General features: G+C 33.9%; 1 protein-coding gene across 1 annotated transcript in view; it reads right to left on the bottom strand.

Annotated features, from left to right (window-relative positions):
* The window catches only part of Asxl3 (ASXL transcriptional regulator 3), a 165,853-nt gene that overhangs the window by 98,072 nt on the left and 42,784 nt on the right, over positions 1-24,997 (bottom strand). Inside the window, 1 exon segment of the mRNA XM_047525985.1 lies at positions 529-637. Within this exon segment, the coding sequence (XP_047381941.1) occupies positions 529-637 (109 nt within the window).

Here is a 24,997-nt window from a genome sequence, read left to right as displayed (position 1 = left end):
TTATTCCTTTTTTTCCCTCTTATAATAGGTATGAGTTATTAGTAAAACTTCCTTGAGGTCACCGCTTGTTTTCAAATTGAACACCCAACTTAAATCAGTATGTTTTTCAAGCAGAAGGAATAAACTTATTTTTACAAAAGTCAGAAAGGATTACAGGTGTGAAGACCTGTCAGTTGATAGTCATTAGGTCAAAGAGTTTATGCCAACTATGATCATCTTAAACTCCTCACTGATTACCGCGACACTCCTCCCTGTAAATTTTGAAGAATCTAGAATTTTAAGGAAGTCACGGCTATTTTCCATTGCCATATTCTATGGAGTGAAACCACAGATAAGCTTTCCTTAAAGAAAAATACCATTGCTTATTCTCAATATGAAATCATTCTTACGACATCTGAAAACATTTCAAAAGGCATGGGGGTCATTCTACCCTTTACTCAAATTTAATTTTGTTTACCTTCACATGTTTGAAAAAAATGCATGACACATGGTAATAACACACATAATATGCAGAACAATATGACTTACTTTGAGAGCATAGAGGCCTGACTTTCCAGGGATTTTGAAGAATGTTCCATCCCCTATCCGAGTGTTAGTGTGAAGCATTGCATTCAGACAGGCTAATGGAGAGGTTCCACTAGAAAATAAAAGTGTGCAAAAATGAAGTGATCTGAGATGTAGCTTCTGTAGCAAAACTGTTCTCTGACTTGCTTAAGGAAAAAAAAAAAAAAGAGAGAGAGAGAGAGAGAGAGACCTTCTTGAATGCCTTTTTAAAATATCCTCCCAACCCTGAAAACATCTACATTACAATAACAGGCCAGTCCAGTTTCCCCAAAGTTAATCAGATGCATCTGTCTTACAGGCTTCAGGCAAAAAGTCTCCTAAATTGAAATTATGCTTTTATTCATAAAGCAACCAACACTGTATTTTAAAGAAACCAAAGTCCAAACTTTTATGTGGTGTTATTTTGTAAAATAACACTATGAAGCCTCAGATTTAAAATATTACAGACAAGTTGATGGTTGCACTTGAATGATCAGGGAAAAAAAACCCAAGTTCAAGGGCAGCTCCATCTCATAGGTCGAAAAGCAACAAAAGAATAATAAGAACCGGGAAGGAAGAACTGATTTGAAATTATAAGTATTTAACTTACAGGACTGCATTTTTCACATGGCCAAATAAGAATGTACATGTGTTCATTCTCTGATACAGCTCATACAATGACATCTTTTTCTCAGATAGGTCAAATAAAAAAACATGTGTTTGGGGATTCTGCCCAACTAATAATTATGTTCTGCAGTAAAGATGCAAGTGACTGAATTATGAAATCAGTTTTCTAAAAGAAATCTAACAATATTAAACTAATGATTAAAATATCAACACATATCTGCAAACATTATTGCAATGAATTCATAAACTTGCAAAGATGGTTATGAAATGTATAATACATATATATATTTCTTGAGGTAATTTTAGACCATTTTTTGTTTTGCTTACAAACTAATATTTTTGCAAGCCAGAATTTAAAGCCAAAATTACTGCACTTATTTGTGTTTCTATGTACATTAAACCTCCCAATATGCTTAAAAAAAAAAAAAGTTTGATCAAACCAATTTTGATGATAACCTTATGTCTCTTACAGGTCTTTAACCTAAAATATTCTGGGACAAGAAGGCCCTGAAGATATCGAGTGTTCAATTTTTGAATTTCTGGGGTAAAAATGTCATTGTTACTAAATTAAAAGTTTTCTGAAAAACAATATTATCAAATCTCTTACTTACTACTAAAACTCACCAGTAAAATGGAAAAGTTGAATTGGCTGAGTTGCCAAAACACTCTAACAAATCCGTATATATATATATATATATAAATATATGTGTGTGTGTAGATAGATAGATATAGATATAGATATAGATCTCACAGTTAAAAAGGTTTATCAATATTATAATAATATGAGTAATATGCATTACTTTAGGAAGCAGCTTCTCTGTGCTGTCACATAAACATGATTCCACTGGTTCTGACAGGAAATAAGAGTCCAAATATAAATTTGGTCATAGAACAATGCAGTTGTAACACTAAAGTACACAGAACAATAATCTGTGTGCTGATGCACTACCTTTTCTTGTGAAGCAAGAAAATCGTCTCTTGATTTTCCCTTACAAAAGAGTTTTATTCATATTTATGTGGGTGCAGGCATGCCTATAAAGTAAAATACATTCATCTCCGCTGAAAGGTCAATGAATGAATTCCAGATAAATAATGCAATGTGTGTTATACAGAACTCTGCAAAACATATACTTTCACATTATACTCTTCAGACAAAAGCACAGAAAATTAGAAGCTGGGAATGATTATGTCAGATTTTTGGCGTTTTAGTTTAGTGAAACTGTTAAAAATACAGAATTTCCATAGAGACTTGACAAAGAAGATTGTAACAGGACAAGTATAAAATAGAATACATAAAAACGATGAACTGTAGATGTAAAAAAAAAAATAAAACTGTCCACCTAACATGAAACCTCATGATATTCCTCCTGCTCTTGATTACTAAACTCCTAATGTATACAATTCCAAGAACTCAGATTTAGAACATTAAGGAACAATACAGAAAAACTAAGAAATACTAAATAAAATATCATTTTAGTTTACATTTTCTTTCTATATTAAAGGTAAATGTAGATGAATTGGCTATTAAGTAGCAGTTTGATGCTATGCTTGCTGGAAACATATGTGCTAAGTACCCAGTTTCATATGAATAATAAGCACTACTGAGCATGAATATATTATTAAATTATACTGTTTATTAACTTCATAAAAATCGAGATTTACTATGGAAAAAATTAAAAATGGTCATTCACAATCACATGAACATAAATCTCCAAAAGATTCAATGACTACTGTCATTTCCTCAACTCTTTCACCCAAAATAAACATATGAAATTTTATTTTGGAAGTACTCAACATATGTATTTAAGAATTAGATAACATTTGACAACTCAAATCATTCAATGATACATCACTTGTTTTAAACACATTAAGGGTATTTCTTTATTGGGAAAAATACCTCATTATTCTGATCTATCTTATTTAAAAACAATTGAAAATTATCAAGTGTTTATTAATGCTTATTAAAAAGTGAATGATTCATCCAAAGCAACAGCAGATACAATAGGAAAATATATTTTAAAAATCTTGCATACCATTTTTACTTATTGCTATTATTCTCATCAATTCCATGAAGTCTAGAAAATCTGGACTCCTTTTTTTGAGGAAATATATGATCTCAATTAACTGCTATTGACTGAGAATAAGTTAGAGACATGCATTTTTTGTTATTTTTATATTCAGAAAATAATAGAAATAGCAAGTGTACATTCTATATAGCTAAATGTACTTAAAACACAAAGATTAACTATGGGTTTGAAATAAAATAAAGCAAATACGATTCTGATTCTGATGACTGTATTCTTAGATATCAGGAACACTTATGTAACATTTCTTATTTTTAACTTATTTTAAAAAATTATAGTTAATGCAAAGGTTAATCACCCCACTTAGAATTACAAAGTTTAAAATTGTGTCTCTGCATGTATATATTCATATATATACACATATATACATATATAAAGCAATAAAATATCAATATTTTAACAAAATATCTAAGAGTTCAGAAGTTACTTACTTTCTAACAAGATGAATTGAAGGAATCATGATGTCCCAATTCATTTAAGGAAAATAAAGACAAAGGAAAGAAGAAAGTTAGTTTTCCAACATAAAACATGATTCCATATTTTACCATTTCCATACATAGGATAATGTGCAAGAACTAGACCAAAGCCTTAGATTTGCTGCCTATGGGGAGATGGGAAGGAAAAAAGGTCACTGGGCTAAAAGTGACTTTGCTTTCTTTCCTAATTCTTCTATAATGTTTTCATTTTGTTCATAATGCACATATATTTCCATATTATAAATATAATAAGAAATAAATAAGCAGGACAATATATGTCCCCAATTCTTTTCTTTCTTCCATCCTCTATAACTGGGTCTTTTCCTATACACCTGCCAGGGTAGATATACAGCTTATTCTATTTATTTGTTTTTCCCCCTAGACCGTAGGATTGTGGAACCCTTCTGGTTTGTTTTCATTTCCCACAACCCCTGAAGCAGAACAGGGGTGGAATTTGGAGGCAGGGGAGCAGGCATAATTTAAACTGTCTAGACATCAAAGAACCCCCAGAGACACTTTGCAGAGCCCTGGTGCTGTGTGAAACACAGAAAAACCATTGCTTTATACCATCAAATTGCGGATGGGACACACAACATTTTACTAATAGTAAGTAGGCACTTGGTGAAGGGAATGAATAGCCTGTGTATTTAAATAACTTTAAAAACCAGGAAGAATAGTGGAGAATGTGACTGAAAGACTACTTGTAAACATGACCGAGAAATATCATAATCATAAGCCTCCATTCCTTTATATGTAAAATAATAATGCTTTATAAGACAGTACTGAAGTAAACTAAATCTTAAACTATTTAATTATATAAATGTGGTTATTACTTTATCAAAACTTTAGATGGAAGCCATTTCTCATAAACATTTTTAAATCTCATTTTCAGATGTGGAAGTATAGAACATTAATCCTGTGCAACATAAGTCTAAAAACCCAATAAATTAAACAAGCAATTGTTAGGCACTATTAGTCACTATGATAAATACTATTAATATGAACAATTATATGCTCACTCTCTGAAAAAATATAAGAGCTTTATTCAAGTATTTCCAGTATCAGCTTTGAGAAAATATCTTAATTATAAAGGATATATCTTTAAGTGAAAATTATGTGGGCCTCTGGCAGTGCAAATATGATTTTAGCTGTTGATATAGGATCTCTGTGTTTGCATTATGAAAATTAAATTGTTTATACTTTGGATTTGTGCACTTATATCAATATGTTATACTTCTCACAAAAAAAGTGAATAATGTACCTTTGAATTTGACTATTTGTTTTCATATTTAATGGGCATGTACCTACCAGTGGAGAATAAACTATTTTTTACCAGTGAATAAGGATGACATCTAAGCACACAAAGTAATTTACGGTATATATCTGCTACTGATAAAGCAGTAGCCTAGATGAATAAAAAGAACCCTAAAAGTCAAGACCAAACTAACTTCTACTCTTAAGAAATATTACTACTAGTAAGAGATTTTCTAAAATGACTGCAAATAAAATCTTTATTAAATACTACAGTTTTTTGTATGCTATATGAATAATACACGTATGTAAGATAAATTATGTAATTACTTTCTGAATAATCCCTGTACAAAATGTGCACAAAAATGACAATAAGCTTGAAATTTGATTTTGAAGAACAGTATCCTAAACTGCACATTTCCTCCCAAGAAGATCACTACAGATAGAGTTTGAAGAACAAATGAGGAATAAGAAAGATTAGAGGTTAGAAAAACATAGGAATAACCCAGAAACTCAAATAAGAGATGGGTTCAATTTAAAAGAAAGATATTGAGTAAATTTCTAGGTAAACATATTTATGTGATTTTTCAGTATTTGACATTTCTGTAAGGTACAGGTAGAAATGTAATCCTAGTACCCTTTTTATCAGATGATGATATTAAAGCAAGAAATGATTGTCAAATACCATATATTGTGCAAGTTAGTTCCTAAATGAGAATTTCAGACTTCAACCTTAACGTACATCTGATTGACTTGAATATATAAAAAGATGTTCTTAAACTATAAATAGATATTTAAACTTAGACCTTTTTTCCATTTCTATAGACTATCACGCTACTACTAAACATAATGATAATTCATACAGTTACTAAATTAATGATAATTAGGAAACAAACACTTCAAAACTTTAATGGAAAGACAAGAGTTTAATTAGTATTATTTTAAAATAGGTCCTATAAGGACATTAAGAAATATCCCTGTAAGTGTAAATAAAGCATACAATCTATTTTATAATTTTCTAAGATTTCCCACTAAAACAGGAGGACAGACATCATCTTTGACTAGAGACATCCAATAGGCTGTATACCACATGTGTGGTTAGATATTGGCAACTCTTCTACAAACATGCGTGTCCTGACATGCCGTGTTAGCCTGCTTACTATGGAAGTTCACAGAATAAATAAGACTGTGGCCTGGGAGGCTAACAGCCTGAGTTCATCTGAGGCAGACCATTCATAAGATGTGTCACAATGAACTCAGCCTAGGAAGTTCTCACTTTCCTTAACTACAAAATGTGAATACTTAAGTCACTACATCATGGAAGACTATTCTAAAGACTAAGTCAAAAAATGGAAAACACTTAGAAGGATGTTCGGCATGTTCTAAGTGTTCAAAAGCTACCACTACTACTCAATATAACCACCCTCTGTAGGTTCAAAGAATGGAAAATGGAAAATTAGCATTTTATTCCTTGTTTAAAGAATTGGTTCAGGTAAAATGTCAATTAACTTCTAATTTCATTTTCATCTCATGATCAAAAATAAGTAAAGAGCTGGTGATACAGCTCAACTGGTAGAGGGCTTGCCTTGCATGCTCAAGGCCCTGGTTTCAATCCCCAGCACCACAAAAAAAAAAAAAAAAAAAAAAAAAAAAAAGGTGAAGACATGGGCTGGTGAAATACTCCTAGATTGCATTCCTTCACACATGAATAATATTAAAAATAAAAGATAACTTGCAATCAGAGTAGAGGGAAAACGATAGCAACAAATGATTATTATATTACTGACTATTAAGAACATCTATAATGTGACTGGGCTTTCATAACTGTTCCTTATTCCTTATATTCCTGACAGCTACATAAGATGTAAGCATGATTCCCAGTTTTACAGATGTGGCTGAGGCTCAAATATTAAGACTCTTATTGATGTAATAACAACTAAGTGATAAAGTAAAATCCAAAATTGAATCTGATTCCAAAGTTTTACACTATCCTATATTCTGTCTCCACAAAATTGCCCGCTCTACTTCATCTACCGTGACAACAAAAAGAATAATATTTAGCACTTGAAGGAAACACACCAAGAAAAGCCAGATGTTGCTTGAACAGTAAGGTGGTTGACTCCATCTGAAGTCAACACTGTATATGGCACTGAATTCCACAGTGCAGATTTTAAATATTATAAATAAAGACCTAGGCAATAGAAGATTTTGTCCATTTTCTTCCTTGGGTAATGCTATCCCTAGAAACTAAGGAAGAATGAACTTTGAGAAAAAATGACAGAGAATACAGACCTATAATTGAGATGCCTTTCTGGAATTGGATCATTAAAGAAAAACAACCCATTCATTGAACAAACATTTATTCGAACACTATATATGTCAAGTTAATCTTGAAATAAATTTACACTCTGACAGTGTTTTGCATGTAGGCAGAACTGAAGTGAATTTTCTGAATATATATAAAAGAACTAGGATTCGGGAGAAAGGCAGCCTTGAGGCACCTTGCAAATGTGGGGTGAACCATTTAGAATTGAAATGTTGCCCTTAGTTTATTCTAAGGAAGTGACTGAGATGTGATCATGTGTGAATTTCTCATATCATAAATTCCAAATGCAGCAACAGTCAATCCATGTCCACTGGTGATTCTCTGGGACTATATACTTTTTCCCCAGCCATGCAAGCCCAAAGAAATACTGTCCAATCAAAATGAAAATTTCTACACTTTACTAGTCCTTATGCATCACCTTCCATCTCTTTAGCAAGAGTTAATACCACTACTCCATTTCCAAAATCTGTTCTGTGGCATATTAGTCCCAAGTGATGCTCCAAAAACTGACGAATGTATTTGGAACACAAAATATGCTGTATTTTCCCCTGACAAATTTACCAAATATATTAGCAATATATATTAAAATCTCTGAAAAATCCTGATTAACTCCTTATTTCCTACCCACATAATAAAAGAATTCTCCACAGCACAATATTTAGCAATGTCTCCAATTATATGCCAAAAAAAAAAAAAAGAAAACAAAACACATGGAAAAAATGCTATACTATATTTATATGGTTAAGATCATTAGCGGGAAAGTACCTAGTAGTCATCATTCCCAGCATGCTTCATTCTATGAGATCTTAAAAAGATTATTTTAAAAGGATACAATATATGTATTTTTCCATGAAAACATAATGCAATGTGATTTTTTCCCGTGTAAATTTATAAAATTGAAAAATAAGAATTTTAAATAGCATTGAAAAATTATACACAGTATTCATATATAATTGAGAAGACTGTGGATTTTCAAAATTAAATTACCCAATAGATGATACAGTGAACAGGAAAATCATGCTATTCATCCTCCTCATCCTCCTCATCCTCCTCCTCCTCCCACCCATCCCCCCTTGAGACAAATATTTCTTAGACTATTCCGACTATTCTGCCTTTACAAAGTTTATCTTAAATTTACTTTTTTTTTTTTTTTTACTTTCTCACATCCTCAATCTTTGCCTCACTCACAAGAGGATAATTCTACAGCCTCCAATTGTTTTCTCTGCCTTCAATATCTCCCTGCTCCATTTCATCCAATACACTAGTGCCAATTTTCCTATTTAAAAACAAACAAACAAACAAAAAAAACACTGCTCAGTCTGCTTTTTATAGGCTACACCATTCACTGGCTTTGTTTTTTAATTTGTGGTTTTTTGCCCACCAAAGTTAAGTACCAACTAGCCACGCCAACAGTGGAGTCCTGTACAACACACTTGGCCCCCCTTTACTTCATTTGCTCCAACCTCAGACAATCTCCCAGTCCCATCCAACTCAGTAACCCTGACTCTGGGGTTTTCCATCTCTGCTTTAGCTCGGGACTAGGCTTCATTTTGCCACTCCAGTACAATTTTTTTAAAGATTTTAACTACTGCCTGTATAGTGAAGCCCTTTGTAACCAAAGATATCCCCGTTCCTCTGGAAAATCTCAATACTGGGCATCTTTCTCATGTTTTTTTGTCTTCAAAAACTGCTTATACCTCTAACTTTGCTGCTCTTCCTACTTCTAAAACGTCTGGAAACTCCATAGGGGACAGACACATATTTATCTCTGTATTACTTGACAAGTCATTCCAATGTACTCAAAAGGTGTTCACTGTGGTAAGTCTAATTACTGCTATACAGCTGTTGCAACCATGGATGCATAGACATCGAACGCCTATGATGCATATCATAATGGCTCCCATCATGTCTGGAAACCCTCCACATACCCATCTGAAGAGGTCATCTTACATTGGCATGCCCTGCAGTTCTTCCTTGTGGAAATTCTTCCTTCCTTATTAATGTGATTTCAGTACAGCAATCAATGAAATGGTCCTATTTTCCCACCAAGAAGACTGGTCAAATTACACTATATCCCTGGTCATAGTGATAGGTCCATGGATGGGAATTTGAGTTTTATTTATTTTTTTGAAAATTAATAAACAAAGGGAAAGAGTGTAAGTTATTTTCAGTAGGAACATCAGCTGTAAAGACATAAATATTAGCTGGTGTATTTCTCTGCCTCTACAAGGATACAGCCTGCTGAGAGTAAGGCTACCCAGAGGAAAGCAGAGTAAAACAAAGGAAGAGGGTGGAAAATGATCCCACCAGATCTACTGCATTATGTAGTCATGTTGAAGATCAACCCATTAGATGTTGAAGTTAAATAAGCCAATAAATCCCCAGCTAATTTTATTTTCAACACCTGGCTAATAGCCTAAGTGACTTATATAAGTTGACCTTATTTTTATGTGCTTCAATTTCCTCATCTGTAAAATGATGAGTTTAAAACAGGTATGTTTTAAGGCTCTGTTAATCTCTTTCTGGCTAAGGTTTTAAAGGCAGCTAGTGGTTTGACTATTAGCTTTCCAAAGCTCATTCCACTTGGGCTGCCTGTCTACATGCTTCCCTCATTCTCACTGCCCTTTGCTCATATAAACTGCTAATTACCTCTCCGGCCTCTAAGGATCCTCTCTGCACCTCTGCAGGCAGCACAGCCTGTGCTGCTATTGTAGCACTTAGCTCTGGCCAGTCTAACACTGCACTGCTCGTAGCAATAGCTGCTGGAGGACTCTGACTTTATTAATGATTCTTCCTGTTCCTCTCATAAGACCCTGCTGGCCTTAAACATGGCATGACTAGAAAACATTCAAGGCTCGTTGAGAAGCTAACATTTCACAATTTGCAGAGAAGAACAAAATTTAAACCTTGAGGATTCCAAGTATTGGCTAAGGATGTCCAGACATGGGAATTATGAAATACTCTAGTGAGAACATAAACTGATATAAACAATTTGGAAAGACATTTGGCAATATCTAGTGAAAACAAGCATACATGCTCTACAGATCAGTAATTCCACTTTTTGGTATAACTCTAGAGAAACTCACACTTTTACAAAGAGATGTTACTTATTATGGTGGTTGGGCAGGAGTTATAAATACCCTAAAAGTTCAGTGGATATAGATATAGACAAACTTTTTACCCAGATAATCAAAGTAAAATGTAAAGTTCCAAACTTCAGTAATACATAGTAAATCTATAACAGTTGCTGCCTGAGGAGAAAGAAAAGGAAATCAAAGGAATTTCAGCTTTTTCTGTTACTTTATTAAAAAAAAAAAAAAAAAAAAAAAAAACCTGAAACAATTATGGCAACATGTCCAGAACTGCTAATTTCTGCTGGTATATGGGCACTCTGCAGTATTTTCAAAATAAAAAAATATAATTGATTGTTGTTACTGTTCTTTTACCAACAATTCAGTCTCTTTCTAATTCTATCAGATTTTCTTCTTGATTCAATTTTTGTTAATGGTTAATTTTTATGCAAGCAAATTAATATTTATGTACACAGAAAGTATAAAGGCAAATCATTATAGCTGATTAAAATTAAAAGTCCCATTCACCTCTCCTCAATCCTACCCACTGTTTCAGAATAACAACTGAAAAATCTACCATATTTTCTTTTAGCTCTTTCTGCATTTACATTCATATATGCATATATTCAAATGGTTTAAAGGTTTTGTTTTTCTAAACAAGAGCATAAAAGTAGGTATGTTTTTGTACTTAACATGATTGGAAGATTTCCCCACAGAACATTTTTTTGTTCTTAACAGTCTATAGAATTTTGAATTCCTTTAATATTCATAAAGCTCTCAAGAGTCTATAGAATACATATACTGCATCATGGCTTAAGTATTTCCTTATTATAGAATAATTAGTTTGCATATAATTTTGCCCTTTTAAATAGGGCAGCAATAAAGAGACCTGTTCATACCTCTCTCTCTCTCTAATTTGAAGAGTGCTTTAAAAACGTTGATGGCGGTCAGGGGCTGGGGCTGGGGCTGGGGCTGGGGCTGGGGCCCAGTGACAAAGCACTTGCCAAGCACGTGTGAGGCACTGGGTTCAATCCTTAGCACCACACACAAAAATAAGCAAAGAAAATAAAAGCATACCATCTATCTACAACTACAAAAAAAAAAAAAAAAAAAAAAGTTGATGGCTACCATCCAATGAGAGTACCTAGTTAATGAAGGACAGTATTAATCTTTGAATTTCTGATAAGCCAATCAAAGATAGGAGTGAAGAGATCATTCCAAGTAGAGGGAGCAGCATGAAGGAGCATAAATGGAAAGGACAGAATGTCCAGTGCAGCAACATGACTAGTTGGCATTTCCAGAGCGGAATATGAGAGAGACTAAGGTAGGGATCAGATTCCAGATGGAAGGCATGCATTCCATCATAGTGCATGACGTTTAGTAACTCAGTCTGAATGCCAGAGCAAGCAGCTTATACTTCACGCAGAAGGTGATGGTGAGCCCCAGAGGATTTCAACACAGAAAATGCTCTTGTCCGTCAGCCAGCACCAGAACAGAATTAAACTGAGTCACAATTAAAAACAGACCAATTAGGAACCTGTAAGACTGGGCTGCAGGAAAGATGGAAAGCTTCAACAGACAATGATGTTAGTATAAAAATGTGTTAGGACAAAGATGTGGAAAAAAATCAGGAAATACATGGGGGAGAATCAGTAGGGTAGACAATGATCAGATGTATGAAATAAAGGGGAAGAAAAAAGTCAGGATTGCTTCAGACACTAGAAGTGAATAGTGGTATAATTAAGATGGGCAATAAGGAGAATGACCTGAAAACAATATGGTGATTTAGTTCTGGACTTTCTAACTCAAAGGTATGCATCCAAAATTCAGATAGACACACACATCACAGAGTCAATATTGGGGTTAGAGATAAAACTTTGGGAACTACCATTTCCTAGATGGCATTTAGAATGGTGACAACTGATAGGCACACCTGTAGAGTAATGAAAGAAAAGAAAAATTACTCATCTGAGTTTATTATATTCCAACTTCTGAAAATTATATCAGAGATCAAATATTTATGAGATCAAAGAATGGAAAAATCCTATAAAGATTTCATTGTAATATTGTAAGATCTATTCTAACATGAGCATATGATTATTTTATAAGCCAGAAAAGATCTCTGAATTCACAAGGAGAAACAACTTATAAATAGGATGTTATCTAGAGTATCTTGCCAGCAGGAATCCTTCCTTTAACATAGTCTTCTTTTTCAAAGTAATACAAGAATATTACAAAACATCTGCCAATTGAAAAAAAAAAAAAAAGAAAGATGAGAAAAATCACTCAATATCACAACTCCTTAAAATACTTTTGGCATTTTGTGAATTTTCTTCTAAACTGTTTTTATTTTTTTCCCCTATTTTAAAGTTATAATTTACCTAAATATTGCATATTGCAACTCATGATATGTTCTTTCATACTACCACAAAACCACCATTAACATCATATCATATATGGTTGAACATTTTCTATCAACTTGTTCCAAGTCAGGGGTCTTCAATCTGGCTGCATATTGGAATTTTAGGTGAACTCTTCAAAAATGTGAATTTCAGGACCCATTACCTATCTATTAAATAAAAATCTCTAGGTGAGTCTGGACATTAGCATTTTCTTAAACCTTTCCAAAGGATTCCAATGTACACCCAAATTTGATAACCACTGATATCACCAGTGAATATATTATGTTCTTTATTTACAATTGAAATAGCATTGATTTGAGCCTCATAGTGGCATATAATATCTTTTTCTGAGAATCAAGAATATTTTCTTAAGATAGGTTTGCAGAAGTGCCATTATTAATTCATGAGATAAGACGTCATTTAATGACCTTTGGTGAATTATGTCAACTGACTTTTCAATGAGTTGTGTGGGTTTAAACTCTATTAGCAAGAAAAGCACCATTTAGAATCAGGGCAAAGGCGTGGGCTGGTTAATTTATTATTGTACACCAAAAACATAATCTCCAAGAATGCTTTAACTTGCATTTTTATGACTGTTAGTAAGACCTGATGCTTATCCACCTATTTGTTTACTACTCATTAATCTTATCCACTGGAGGTCCTCTGTTCATGTCTTTTCACCGTGATGCTCTACAGTCATTATTTTTTCTTATTGTTTTAATAATTTCTTTATATAACCCTTCTAACATGTGCACTAAAATATGTTCTTCATGGGTTTATTGTCATTTTTATATGCAGGCATATTACAAGCCAATTACATTCACCTTTTTCCTCATGCTTTGTTTTATAGCTTCCGTGAAGAGCTATTTCTCTATCAGTGATGAATTTAAATGTTAGATTTGATTTTTTTCTAATTTTTTCCCAATGGTATGAATGTTTCATATTTGAATATTCTATCAGGCTTGTATCTTCTTCAACATAAAACACAACTACCACATTACATGTTCAATAAAAATTTATCATTTGTAATGGCTTTCTATGATTCAGAAAGAAAAGGTATATAGTTCCCTTGTCCATTACTTCAGTTCAAATTCATCCTCCCACTCCTTCTCTGCAAAAGACTCTGGCACTACTTCTCTGAAATTCCTTGATCAGCAGAATGTCAAAAGAATTCAGCTCAGAATTTTGCTGGGTATGGGAAAATTTTACCTTTAAATGTTTGATAAAGGAAATGTCTAAAAATAACTACACGGACCACTACTGCTAAGACTGGCATTCAAAACACAAGACAAATGCCAATTTGATTTAGCTTTCTTCTCTCCTCTCTCCCTTCTCTTTGTCCACTTAAATTCTTTCTTTGTTCATAATGCCTTCTACTTGATTAGAAGTGTTAACATAAAAATATTTAATAAAGATAACCTTTTAGGGGAAAAAAAGTAACTCTGTTATAAAATGTGTTTTGTAAAATTCAAACACCATAGTTATTTAGGATGATATGAGGAGTATCTGTAAATTTTTGATAGAATTATAATGCAAAAACAAAGTTCATTTTACTAAAGGCCTAACTGCAAGATAACACTTCTTATGGAAATAGTGTGATTTGGAAAGAAGTATAAATACAAAGACCAATGATTTGAAGAAACATCCTTCCTTTTCCCAAACTTAGCAATGCAACACTTAAAAATATATCTTAAGAATCAGCAGTAGGTCTAAAAGAAATGCAAAACACACCTAGTTCTTGCTGTATTTTCACCCTACGGGAAATAGGATTCATGAGAGAGATAAATGGGAAGCAGGGATTGCAGAAATGCTTCTGTTTGCTGTAACCCACAGTAATACTCTTCCATACAGAAAAAAAAGTAAAATAAGGTTCAGGATGGACACAATCAATGCAAATGTTTAAAATAAATAATGTTTTGGGCTATCAGTTTTGAATCTATAAAATTACATATACATACATATTAATAAATTCCAAAAGTAATGCTACTAATAGGTAATGTAGGTATTACTTGTGTTTTATAGTGATAAATATCTTCCTCAGGAAATATATACATTTTGATGACCCATGAGGAGAAATGCATGTTTAGATAAAACAAGATTTCCTATACATTATTTGACAGTAATATCAATGTTCCAACCAGGCACACAGATAATCTCCAGAGAACAACTGCAGTCAGGAAGAGGGAGAATAATATGTAAACAAAATTGGGGTGGCAAGGAAGAGAACTGGAAAGCTAAAGTAATAATTCAGGAAAAAACTACTTTAAACCCATGGCCCTATTTAACCAACTAACCAAATGGCAACTGATTAAAGAATTGTTAAAATTACAGAAAACTATTTATGTTTACTTAACAATAAGAGAAACATTTTTCTGTCTTCATTTCTTAATCTATTTAAAAACACAACTCGGACTATCATGGTTTCAAGCAATGTGTCAAACACCTTATTGAAGTAAACACAACTCCAATCCAATCATTTATCTTGAATTCATATTCCTGAAGTTTTATACTGCCACTTTCTTACAGCTTTCAGGAAATATTTCCTTGATGTACCTGCCACCCAATTCCATGAAATCAATATTTCATTTGAGCCAAACCAGGAAATCCTAAGGCACTGAATTCAACTATGAATGCTACTTTATGAGTTGCTAAGATAGCAATGACACTCAACACCACTACCATCAAAGAGCTTTACCTCTCTTTATGGCAAGAGGTTTGTTTTCTAAGGTCCCAATAAAGTAATTAATAACAACATACTATGCTAGAATAACAATAACAACTTTATTACATAGTACCTTCCTATTTCCAGATGCCAGTTTATAAGCATAGACACAACATTCTGGCTGTGCCTGAAATAAATCCATTGCGATGGTGAGAGATAGCTACCCATCAATATAAAAAGAAAAACTACCAATATGAATCCAAACTTCAAAGATAAAGACAACCATTTACTAAAATACACTATACGTATTACTCTTTAGCAAAACCCAAAAATTCAACACACCTTCTGCCACATCTACCGCGTTCCTATGTAAGAACAGTGTAAGCAGAGATTTCACACAGAAAAATTCTGCAGATTTTTTAAAAAGCCTTTATTCACAGTAAACACCTTGTATTTGCCTTCAGATGTTGCCTTTCCTCAAATAATTGCCATCTGAGTACTTCATGCACTGATCTTTAAAAGTAGTTTCCTAGGATCCAATATAGGGATATCTTTACTTCATTTTCGGCACAAATAGTGAACAAATGTCAGAACAAAGATATAAAATCCAAACTCTAAACCTATTCATCTCTTAAATGGTAAAACATTTGCTGAACCTAAAAATTATTCCTTTTTGTCACTTGGCTTGTCAAAATGGGTTTTAAGAAAAACTCTGGGAGTTTTCAAAACAAACATTAAGCTAGTACATTCCTGCGTCTCCCATTTCCTCCTTGGTTTGTTCATGCCTCCTAATAGGCATGTTTTTCTTTTTTTGTCTTTTTGTTCTTTTCTCTAGGGACTCCACTTCAAGTCTAACATTGGCTTACAGCCCAATGTGACAAAAAGATTGAGTTCAGAATCAGCCAACCCAGACTCAAATACCAGGTCTTCCACTTCTAACTGTGAAGTTAGGCAACATACCCAACTTCTATCAGCATCAATTTCCTCATATGTAAAATGAAGAAACACCATCCACTTCTTCAATGTTACTTTGAGGATTAAATGAACTAAAAAATAGAAAATGCTTGGCTCAGTGCCTGACACTGATCACTTACTGCATAAATGTTAGTTTCCTGCCCTTTTGCCAAAATGACATTCAACAGACAATTCTAATGATATTTACAGACACATATATCTGTTTTTCTTCTTTTCAGTTCTTTACCTGTATTCCATTCTCAGGTCTAATAAAATTCTTCTATGTTCAGCACTCAAAAAGATTTTCATTATTCCAAAGGAAAATAACTGAAACCATAATATATATATATATTTAAAAAAAAAAAAAAAAACACCCAAAAGAGGTACCAAATTTCTAAGGAACATGTCCAAAATTGAAGAAACTATAGCATATTGCTTGTAAAAACTTAAAATGCCTGAGAAGTTTAAGGAAAATTATGTTGCAGAATTTCTTAAAAGTACAGCCCAATTTGACTCTCAGTAAAACAGAGTCAGAATAATGAAATGCTTGCAATGAAGAAAAAACAAAACACTCGCTGGGGAAAAAAAAAAATCAGCCATCAGCCTCAAGAATATTGATTAATGTCATCAGGCTACTTTGCTTCAAAGAGCCCCAAGCAAAAGGGTAAACAAGTAGACTACAACTTCAGTAAGAAAGATTATGGAGATGCAGTCGATGTTCATAGGGAAGATTTCTGGATATATGCCAGAAAGAAAAATAAAATATTACTCAAATTGTAATGGGGTTTTTATGATGAGATAAATTTGTGCTTAAAGTATGACCACAGTTTACACAAACTATAATTCTGACAGAGAAATTAGAAAGCACACCAGAGCCTCACATATTTTCACTTTCCTACAAGTTACCCTTTCTCAGTTTCCATTCCAGACTGCTCCGCCACACTGACAAAACGGAAAAAGCATATGTGAGCGACATCATTCTGGGAATCACTCTCATAACCTTCTACCCAGTCATTCAGATCGCACTGCCTGGCCTTTGGGTGTCCAGTTGTCCTCTCATGTCCACTAAACATGAACTGGGAATGAGTGACCACTATGGGGTTCCATATGGGAAGACCCTCAATGTCCATTTCACCCACATCACTAGCTGGTACCTACCCGGAAGGAATGAACGGAACCACTCCAATGTAATCCCAGCCACTCCTGCTAGTTCAAGCATTCGGTTCAGCATCACCTCATGACCAACACGAAAGCAGCTGAGGCTCTAATATAATCATCATGGAAAGTTGTCCCAAATCCTTCATTCGAGGAAGATCCTTCATACACACCAACGCTGTCTCCAAGCCATGCCGGGGTCTGAAACCAGACTGGAAAATATTATATATGTGTATATATATAGTAAAACTCCCACAAACCACTCTTCTACTTTGTCATATTTATTTACAGCTACTAATTCCATCCTCTATGCATCACCTTTGCAAGGTGAAAATATGACCATTCAAGGAAAGATCCTTTCCACAGTAGAATGTAAACTTAAAGCACATGAAGACCTGGTGCTGCCTGGTAAGGTAGTTGAGGCGATCCCAAATGGAACATACTTTTTGTCCTGAAGAGAAGAGAGAAAACACAATATTGGTTTCCAAGGCTAATTTTCTAAACTTGGTGGATAGGATCAAACTATTCTGATTGTTTAAAAAGCCTTGGCATTTTCAGAGGACAGAATATAGTGCCAGATTAATTCCTGAAGCTCTATTTGGTATTACCAATTGTGCCTTGACTCCTGAATCCCACTGGGTAGATACTGCTTTCATAATTCTAACTACCACCACCTTAATTACATTATCAGATTGTGCAGATCAAAGAGCTCTAAATCAACTGCGCTTGCTCATCATGAAGACAGGGCTAGGAACCTTAGAATGAACAAAACTTCAAATGGGAAGAAAAATAGAAAGTGATCAATCAAGCCCCAAGATCTATTATACCTTTAAAAAAAAAAAAAAAAAAAAGAATTCAAACCAACTTTTTAAAAAAATCAATTTTCCTTCTCTCCTTAATAAACAGACTTTTTAGAAAAAAAAGTCTGCATAGGGTATGCAAAGTTTAACCAAAGAGTCACCATTTTTATTGTCTTGGACGCTTTGTTAAAATATTGAAGACTATTCCTTTTAGGTTACCCCTTCCCCTAAAAGAAAATACACGCAACTACAACTTTCAATCCCAAAATTTTACCACAAATTTCAATCACAAAATTTTACCAAGTTTCTATTTCCAGAATGTGTTTAAAATGAGTTACGTCACTGCAAAATTATTTTCTATGTACTTACCCTAAATTATTTTGTATCAAGAAAACAGCTATCTACGAAAACGCTTGTCGCATGTAATTCCATTTAAAAGTTAGTAGAATTCTGCCTTCTCATCTCCATTTCACTTGCTCTACTGGCCAGACCCACTCCATCCTTGTCAGTTACATTGAGTTTATATTAAAAGAGCTTGGAAATGTCCATCTGCTAGACTGCCTCCCCCATCCACTTGGTATGCATATTCACTCCCAACTCCATTACTTCTGTGGACCTCAAATATCCAGAATTCTTTTAGACAGATTTGAACCTGAGATTTTTATCAAATGTAATACTCATTATGTTTTTCTGCACAGTTCTCACTACCTCACTACATCTCATAAAACTGACATGTCCCTCATTAAGGATCACTCACCTAGGTAAGACTCAGAAAATATTAAGAATTTATAGGGATACAAAAATGAAAGAACAGCTACTTGGTTGCTTAGTTTAAGCTCACAGCCTGCTTGGTGCTTAGCAATATAGTGTTTTTCCTCCTAAACTTTAGATCCTCAAATTGAACCCTGCACCATTACCTGATGTTCTGACCAAAGCACAGTAAGTTTATCAGCCTTTCAAATCATCACTTATGCAGATATTGGCTAAAGGTTATCTGTAAGTAATGAAGGTTTGTTAATAAACATTTGCTCTGATGCCTACTATGAACTAGGAAATGTACAGGATGTGCAAACATAAGGTATGCGGTTCACCATTGAGGAATTCATAAATCAGTTGGAAGAGAGAGATGTAAACAAAACAAGATAATGGTACAGTAAAAACTTCCTATGGAATACAAAGGAAGAAAACTTATTTCTGCCTGGATGCTACGGGGAAAGTTTCCTCAGGAAAGTGACAATCTGTTTCTTAAACGATAATAAACAGGCATTCAAGTGACAGTGACAGTAATAACCCACAGAAGCTAAGTCATTAGGGTCTATGCAATTTACAAGAATCTTGGAAATCAGTTCAATACTCACAACTAAAATGTACATTATGCTACATTTAGTTTAACAGGCAGCAAACTATTTCAGTATAACAGAAAACTCCTATGAACATTCAAATATATAAACTGAGAATCTCAGTGACTGAAGTTCACAAATAATGACACATATGTTCCAATAAATTAATTATTTCTAACATATATAAATTTACAGCTCATAAGAAAGAGCAAAGTGGGATTGTTCACTGAAGTCTACTCTCCAAAATTTCATTTTGTGTATTTCAAATTTCATAATTGAACTTCAAACCAAATTTAGGTAATATGTAAAAATCACAGGACATTAAGACACAACTTTTCTCTCTCCACCCACACCCCAAAATAAAAACATGCCAATTAGATAATTAGCAGGAGTATATAGTGAGGATATTGTATGTTAACATACATGAGTTTAGAAAGTGGGAGAACAGAGGAAATTCTACCAAGATTGTTCATTCAGAAGGCTGAGGTACCTAAACAGTGGTAGCTACCTAAGAAAATACACTCTCTGAATTGCAAATAAGAACTAGAATCCAGGCACCCAGGCCCACGCCTATAATAGTGGCTCAGGAGGTTAAGGCAGGAGGATGGCAAATTAAAAGCCAGTTTCAGCAACTTAGCAGGGCTCTAGGCAACTCCGTGAGACCTTGTCTCTAAATAAAATACGAAAAGGACTGGAGATGTGGCTCCGTGGTTGAGCGGCTCCGAGTTGAATCCCCCATACCAAAAATATATTAATTAATTAATTAATTTTTAAAAAAGACCTAGAAAAGCATCTTATTTAACAAAAAAATAATTTATTTCCTGGTATCTGTATCCCAGGAAAAGTCCTGATCCCACACTCCCAACATTTGCCCCTGGCATGTTTCATACTAAGAACGACTAGGCTTTGCTCCACCAACTAATGGTAATTTCAAATCTTGTCATGGAGTCTGAATTATGAAACTAACTAGAATCCCTTTTCCAACCTCTGATAAAATTTTAGATAGAACTTAACTGGTAGATGACATTATACATTTCTCACTGAAATGTGAAACATTTGGCACCAGTGTGCCAAAATACTACTGTAAATATCTTAGAATAATATAAACTGGACTTCATCCCATCTTGATTAACTGCCTCCAAAAAGCTAACAAAGTGGCCAACAACAAAATCTCATAAACCAAGTATCTTACAATTGGCAGCATATTTTCCAAAATTTTCCAAATTATTTTATCTTTATTATAGCCTTATAAGGCAAATAAAATTAAATTTCTCCTATTTTACTTGAAAGACGAGAAAGAAATGAGACAGACTAACTGACTTATCCAGGATAACACATTATGTTAGAAGCAGAAATAAATCTGGAATTCAAATTTCTATTCACTCAATCAGAAAACATCATGAGCCTATTATGTGAAGGGCACCATAGGGAAGAAAAGGATCAATGAGACATGAACTTCACCATTAAGGAAATTGCAGTCCTATTACAAAAAAGAGAAAATTTGAGAGAGTTTATTAGATACTACAGCAAAGGAACATACACATCATGTTATAATGGAATAGCAAGGATAAGATGATGAACTGAAGTTAAAGGAGTTAAAAGAATTCTACACCGAGAAGGTAGACTTCACATCTGAATTGGGCCTTGAAGATAGGGAAGGCAAGAAACAGTGAAGGTCATTACAGTCTGGCAGTATAAGACCTGAAAATACATGGAAGGTTTGTATGAAGTATGCAATTATTTTTTTTTTCAAATGTAAAAAAAAAAACACACATTTAACACAATTCAAGCCCACACATGAGATTAAATGAAAAAACAGGATGGGAGAGGCTGGTATTTTTCCCCCAATAAAGACCCTTCCCTGCACTTAAGACCCACCCACTATTTAGCTGGGAACATGCCTCCTGCAATAACTACTGTACTCCGCAACTTCTCTTTCAGCTCAGTACAAGTATATGTAAGGCCAATGGGACATAAGGAGAGAACCGATGCCCTCAGTGTCCAGAACAAATCTTTAAACGGATTATATGTGCTCCTTCTTTCAATTGCAAGCTCTGTCAGATCACTGAGAGGAGAAGAAAAATCACAGAGATGGCAAAGCAACAAGCTGCAAGGACCTGGTTCCATGGTAGAGCAAAGCTAAACTCGTCACTCCTGGAACTACCCATTCAAACACCAACAAGAGAAATGAACTTCTATTTGATTAAGGTACTTATGTAGGGATTCCACAATACCCAAGCAAACTTATACATTAGCTTATTACAACAGGTCATGACAGTAAATAGCAATCGAAAGTAACTTCTTTGCTCTTAATTCTCAATATCTAATAAAAACAATCTGGAAATATTTAAATTATTTGCAAGGGCTAAAATAAAACCTGCAACATGCAGCTGTAAATATTCTTAAGTGTATTTTTAAATTTTAATCTATATAACAGCCATAAACCTTAGAAAGTTCAGGGATCAATATTATTTTATATGTGAGGAATAAGAAAACATGTAATGAATTAATTACAAAAGGTATTTGATGGCCTCAAATTGTACTGAATTTAACCTCATTTAATCAATTAAAATAATCATTACATATATTCCATGCTACATTGATACCTAAAGACCCATTCATTAAGTCAAATAAGTTATTAATATGAGAAAAATAGGAATCAATGAATGAAAACTTAATTTTTGTTGTAGGTTCAAATTAGTCTATGTTTTCATTTACCCACTGGACTTTTCAGACAACTCAATGTTACTGATTATATTTATATATTTAGTTATTTTTATATTTATTTAATTGCTATCCATTTTGAGTTTCTAGAGAACAGAAGGAAAATATAATAAGTAAGCATAAAACAATATAATATTTAAGAAAATTAATACATAAAAACACAGTGGGCTGCAGGTCTACTTGGAAAAACTGAAATCAAGAAAATCATGGATTCTGGATGGAACCTTTTTATTCAAACTATCTGCAGGCAAATCTATTGGCCCTTGCTTCACGTACCTTATTCTCATGTGTATTCCAAAGAATAACTAGAATAGGAATAGTCAATAAAATTATCTATTCCATTTTCATTTTTTTCACTGAGCCTGGCTAAGCTCACTGGCTCTCTCTTGATCAGCCCACAGTAAGGGCAGTCTGTCCTCCTAGCTCTCCTTTGAGGGCAATCTTGATGGCAACAAGGAGGTAAGGAGACCAGAACCAAAACCTTTAGCTCACTATTATAAACTACAGTACCATCTCTTTTGTACCCTTAACTCCTGCCAGGAGTACTATGGAGGGCAAATGAAATCAGGTAATAAAAGATGACTAGATCACAGTAAACTCAACACTTCAGTTCAAAAACACTGAAAGGCATGATCCTTAGATGAAAACACTTATCTTAGATGAAAACAATCTGTTTTCTTTATACAGTCTAGCCTTCACTCACTACTGGGTTTTTGTATATTCTACTCAAACCCCAAAATGATCGGCCTCTTCTAAGTTGAAAGATGAGTCAAATATTCACTAACTCTACTATTCTAGACAAGTGATTTATATTTTCAAAGCCTTAGTTTACTATTTGTAAAATAAGAATCTAAAAAGATATGATTTGTGGAGACCTCCCCAGAAACAAAATGTTATAATTCCAAATTAAACTTTATCACATCTTAAATTGCATCCTAATATAGTAGGAACTGTCTGAAGGATCTGCTTCCAGAAGGTAGTTTGTACTTCACCTCAGTTCTCAAAAGTACGGTTTAAGATTGATATGCAAATGGCAACAGTAAAACTTGTCCTGAGCCACTCTTTACCAAAGCACTTAATCTCCCTACTACTACTGAGAGTTACTTAACCTTCCACTTTGTTTTCATAGGGTCACACTGTTTAAATAAAGACTAGAAATTTTGGAAAACTAGGTAATTGGAAGTTGGGTAAAGGGAAGATTGGATTTTCTTTTAATTTTTTTTTTAAAGATGTTGATAGACCTTTATTCATTTATTTGTATGTGGTGCTGAGGATCGAACTCAGTGCCTCACACATGATAGGCAAATGCTCTACCACTGAGCCACAACCCCAGCCCCTGGGAAGATTGGATTTTAAATTTTAGATCATCATCTGTTCCTAGTTACTCAAAATGCCTCAGACTATTTCATGAGTCCTCACCCCTTCCTTAGAAGAAGACTGTACCACTGTGCCTATTATACAAAGAAATTTATCAAAGTATAAAAATTAAAATTTATAACTGGCTTTTCAGAAAAACGATGGAATAATAATTTGTAAAAATAATCAATAAATGATAATCTTAAAAATCAAGCTAAAATTTCCAATATTAAAGTTGGAGTTTTTGTTTTAAAGGACAGGAGGCTGGATATATGGTTCAGCATTCTAACACTTGCCTAGCATGCACAAGGTCCTGGGTTCAATCCCCAGCACCATAAAAAATAAATAAATAAAAGTTAAAAAGTGAGCAGTAGAAACTGGTTTGGTGATGCCTAATAGGACTTCTGTTCTTAGTTGTGCACTTTTCTCTTCTTGGAGTGAGCATGTGGGGGATTCCAAAGTACACTTTGCTAATAACCCCGACACTTAGCAACTTAAGATTGGAGGCATTCTTTCAACTATCCCACTCGCAACCGCCTGTTCCAAGAAATCTTCAGCAATGACATTTTTCTAGCAACCAGCAGGTCTCCTTCAAAGAACACAAAAATAAACAACAAATTGGAAAACTGTTATATGAATCATTGCACTTCATGCAGACATGTTAGAAAAGAATTAAGTCATGAATTCAGGAGAACCACAGCCTGGAGATTTTACATGTCTATTGTAAAAGTAAAAATAGAAAGGAAAGAGAAATGATCTTGTGAATCGCAGGAGTGCGGGAGGGCTGATGGATGAGTGATCCTGATACAGATCACAAATAACAGTGAATTCTCTCTGGTCATTCTCTGCTTAAAAAATTCCCTAAAGGAGGCAATGATGGTGCTTCTGAAACTACACTCACTTGTGACCCTGAGTCTCCTAGTGTCTTTCCCTACTTGCCTCTCTTAAAAGAAAAATGGTATTAATAACCCAGTATTCTGGTACCTCCACTTAAACATGGTTTAAACAATACCATCTATTTTCATTCAGTTGTTTCCACAAATGGACAGACTGCTACCCTCTAAAATTGTCTTTTGGATTATCTACATTTTGTTAGCGATTATGCTTTCACTGGTCACAGTTAGCCAGTTCTTTACAAAAAAATTTTAATCTCTAAGTACAAGATCAACAATAAAATAGTGATATTCCTATGACAGTCCTCAGTTTTCCCTTTATTCAGTATATTT

The sequence above is a fragment of the Sciurus carolinensis genome, chromosome 15 (genome assembly GCF_902686445.1).
Source record: "Sciurus carolinensis chromosome 15, mSciCar1.2, whole genome shotgun sequence".
Lineage (NCBI taxonomy): Eukaryota > Metazoa > Chordata > Mammalia > Rodentia > Sciuridae > Sciurus > Sciurus carolinensis.
This window is presented reverse-complemented; position numbering and strand designations above follow the sequence as displayed.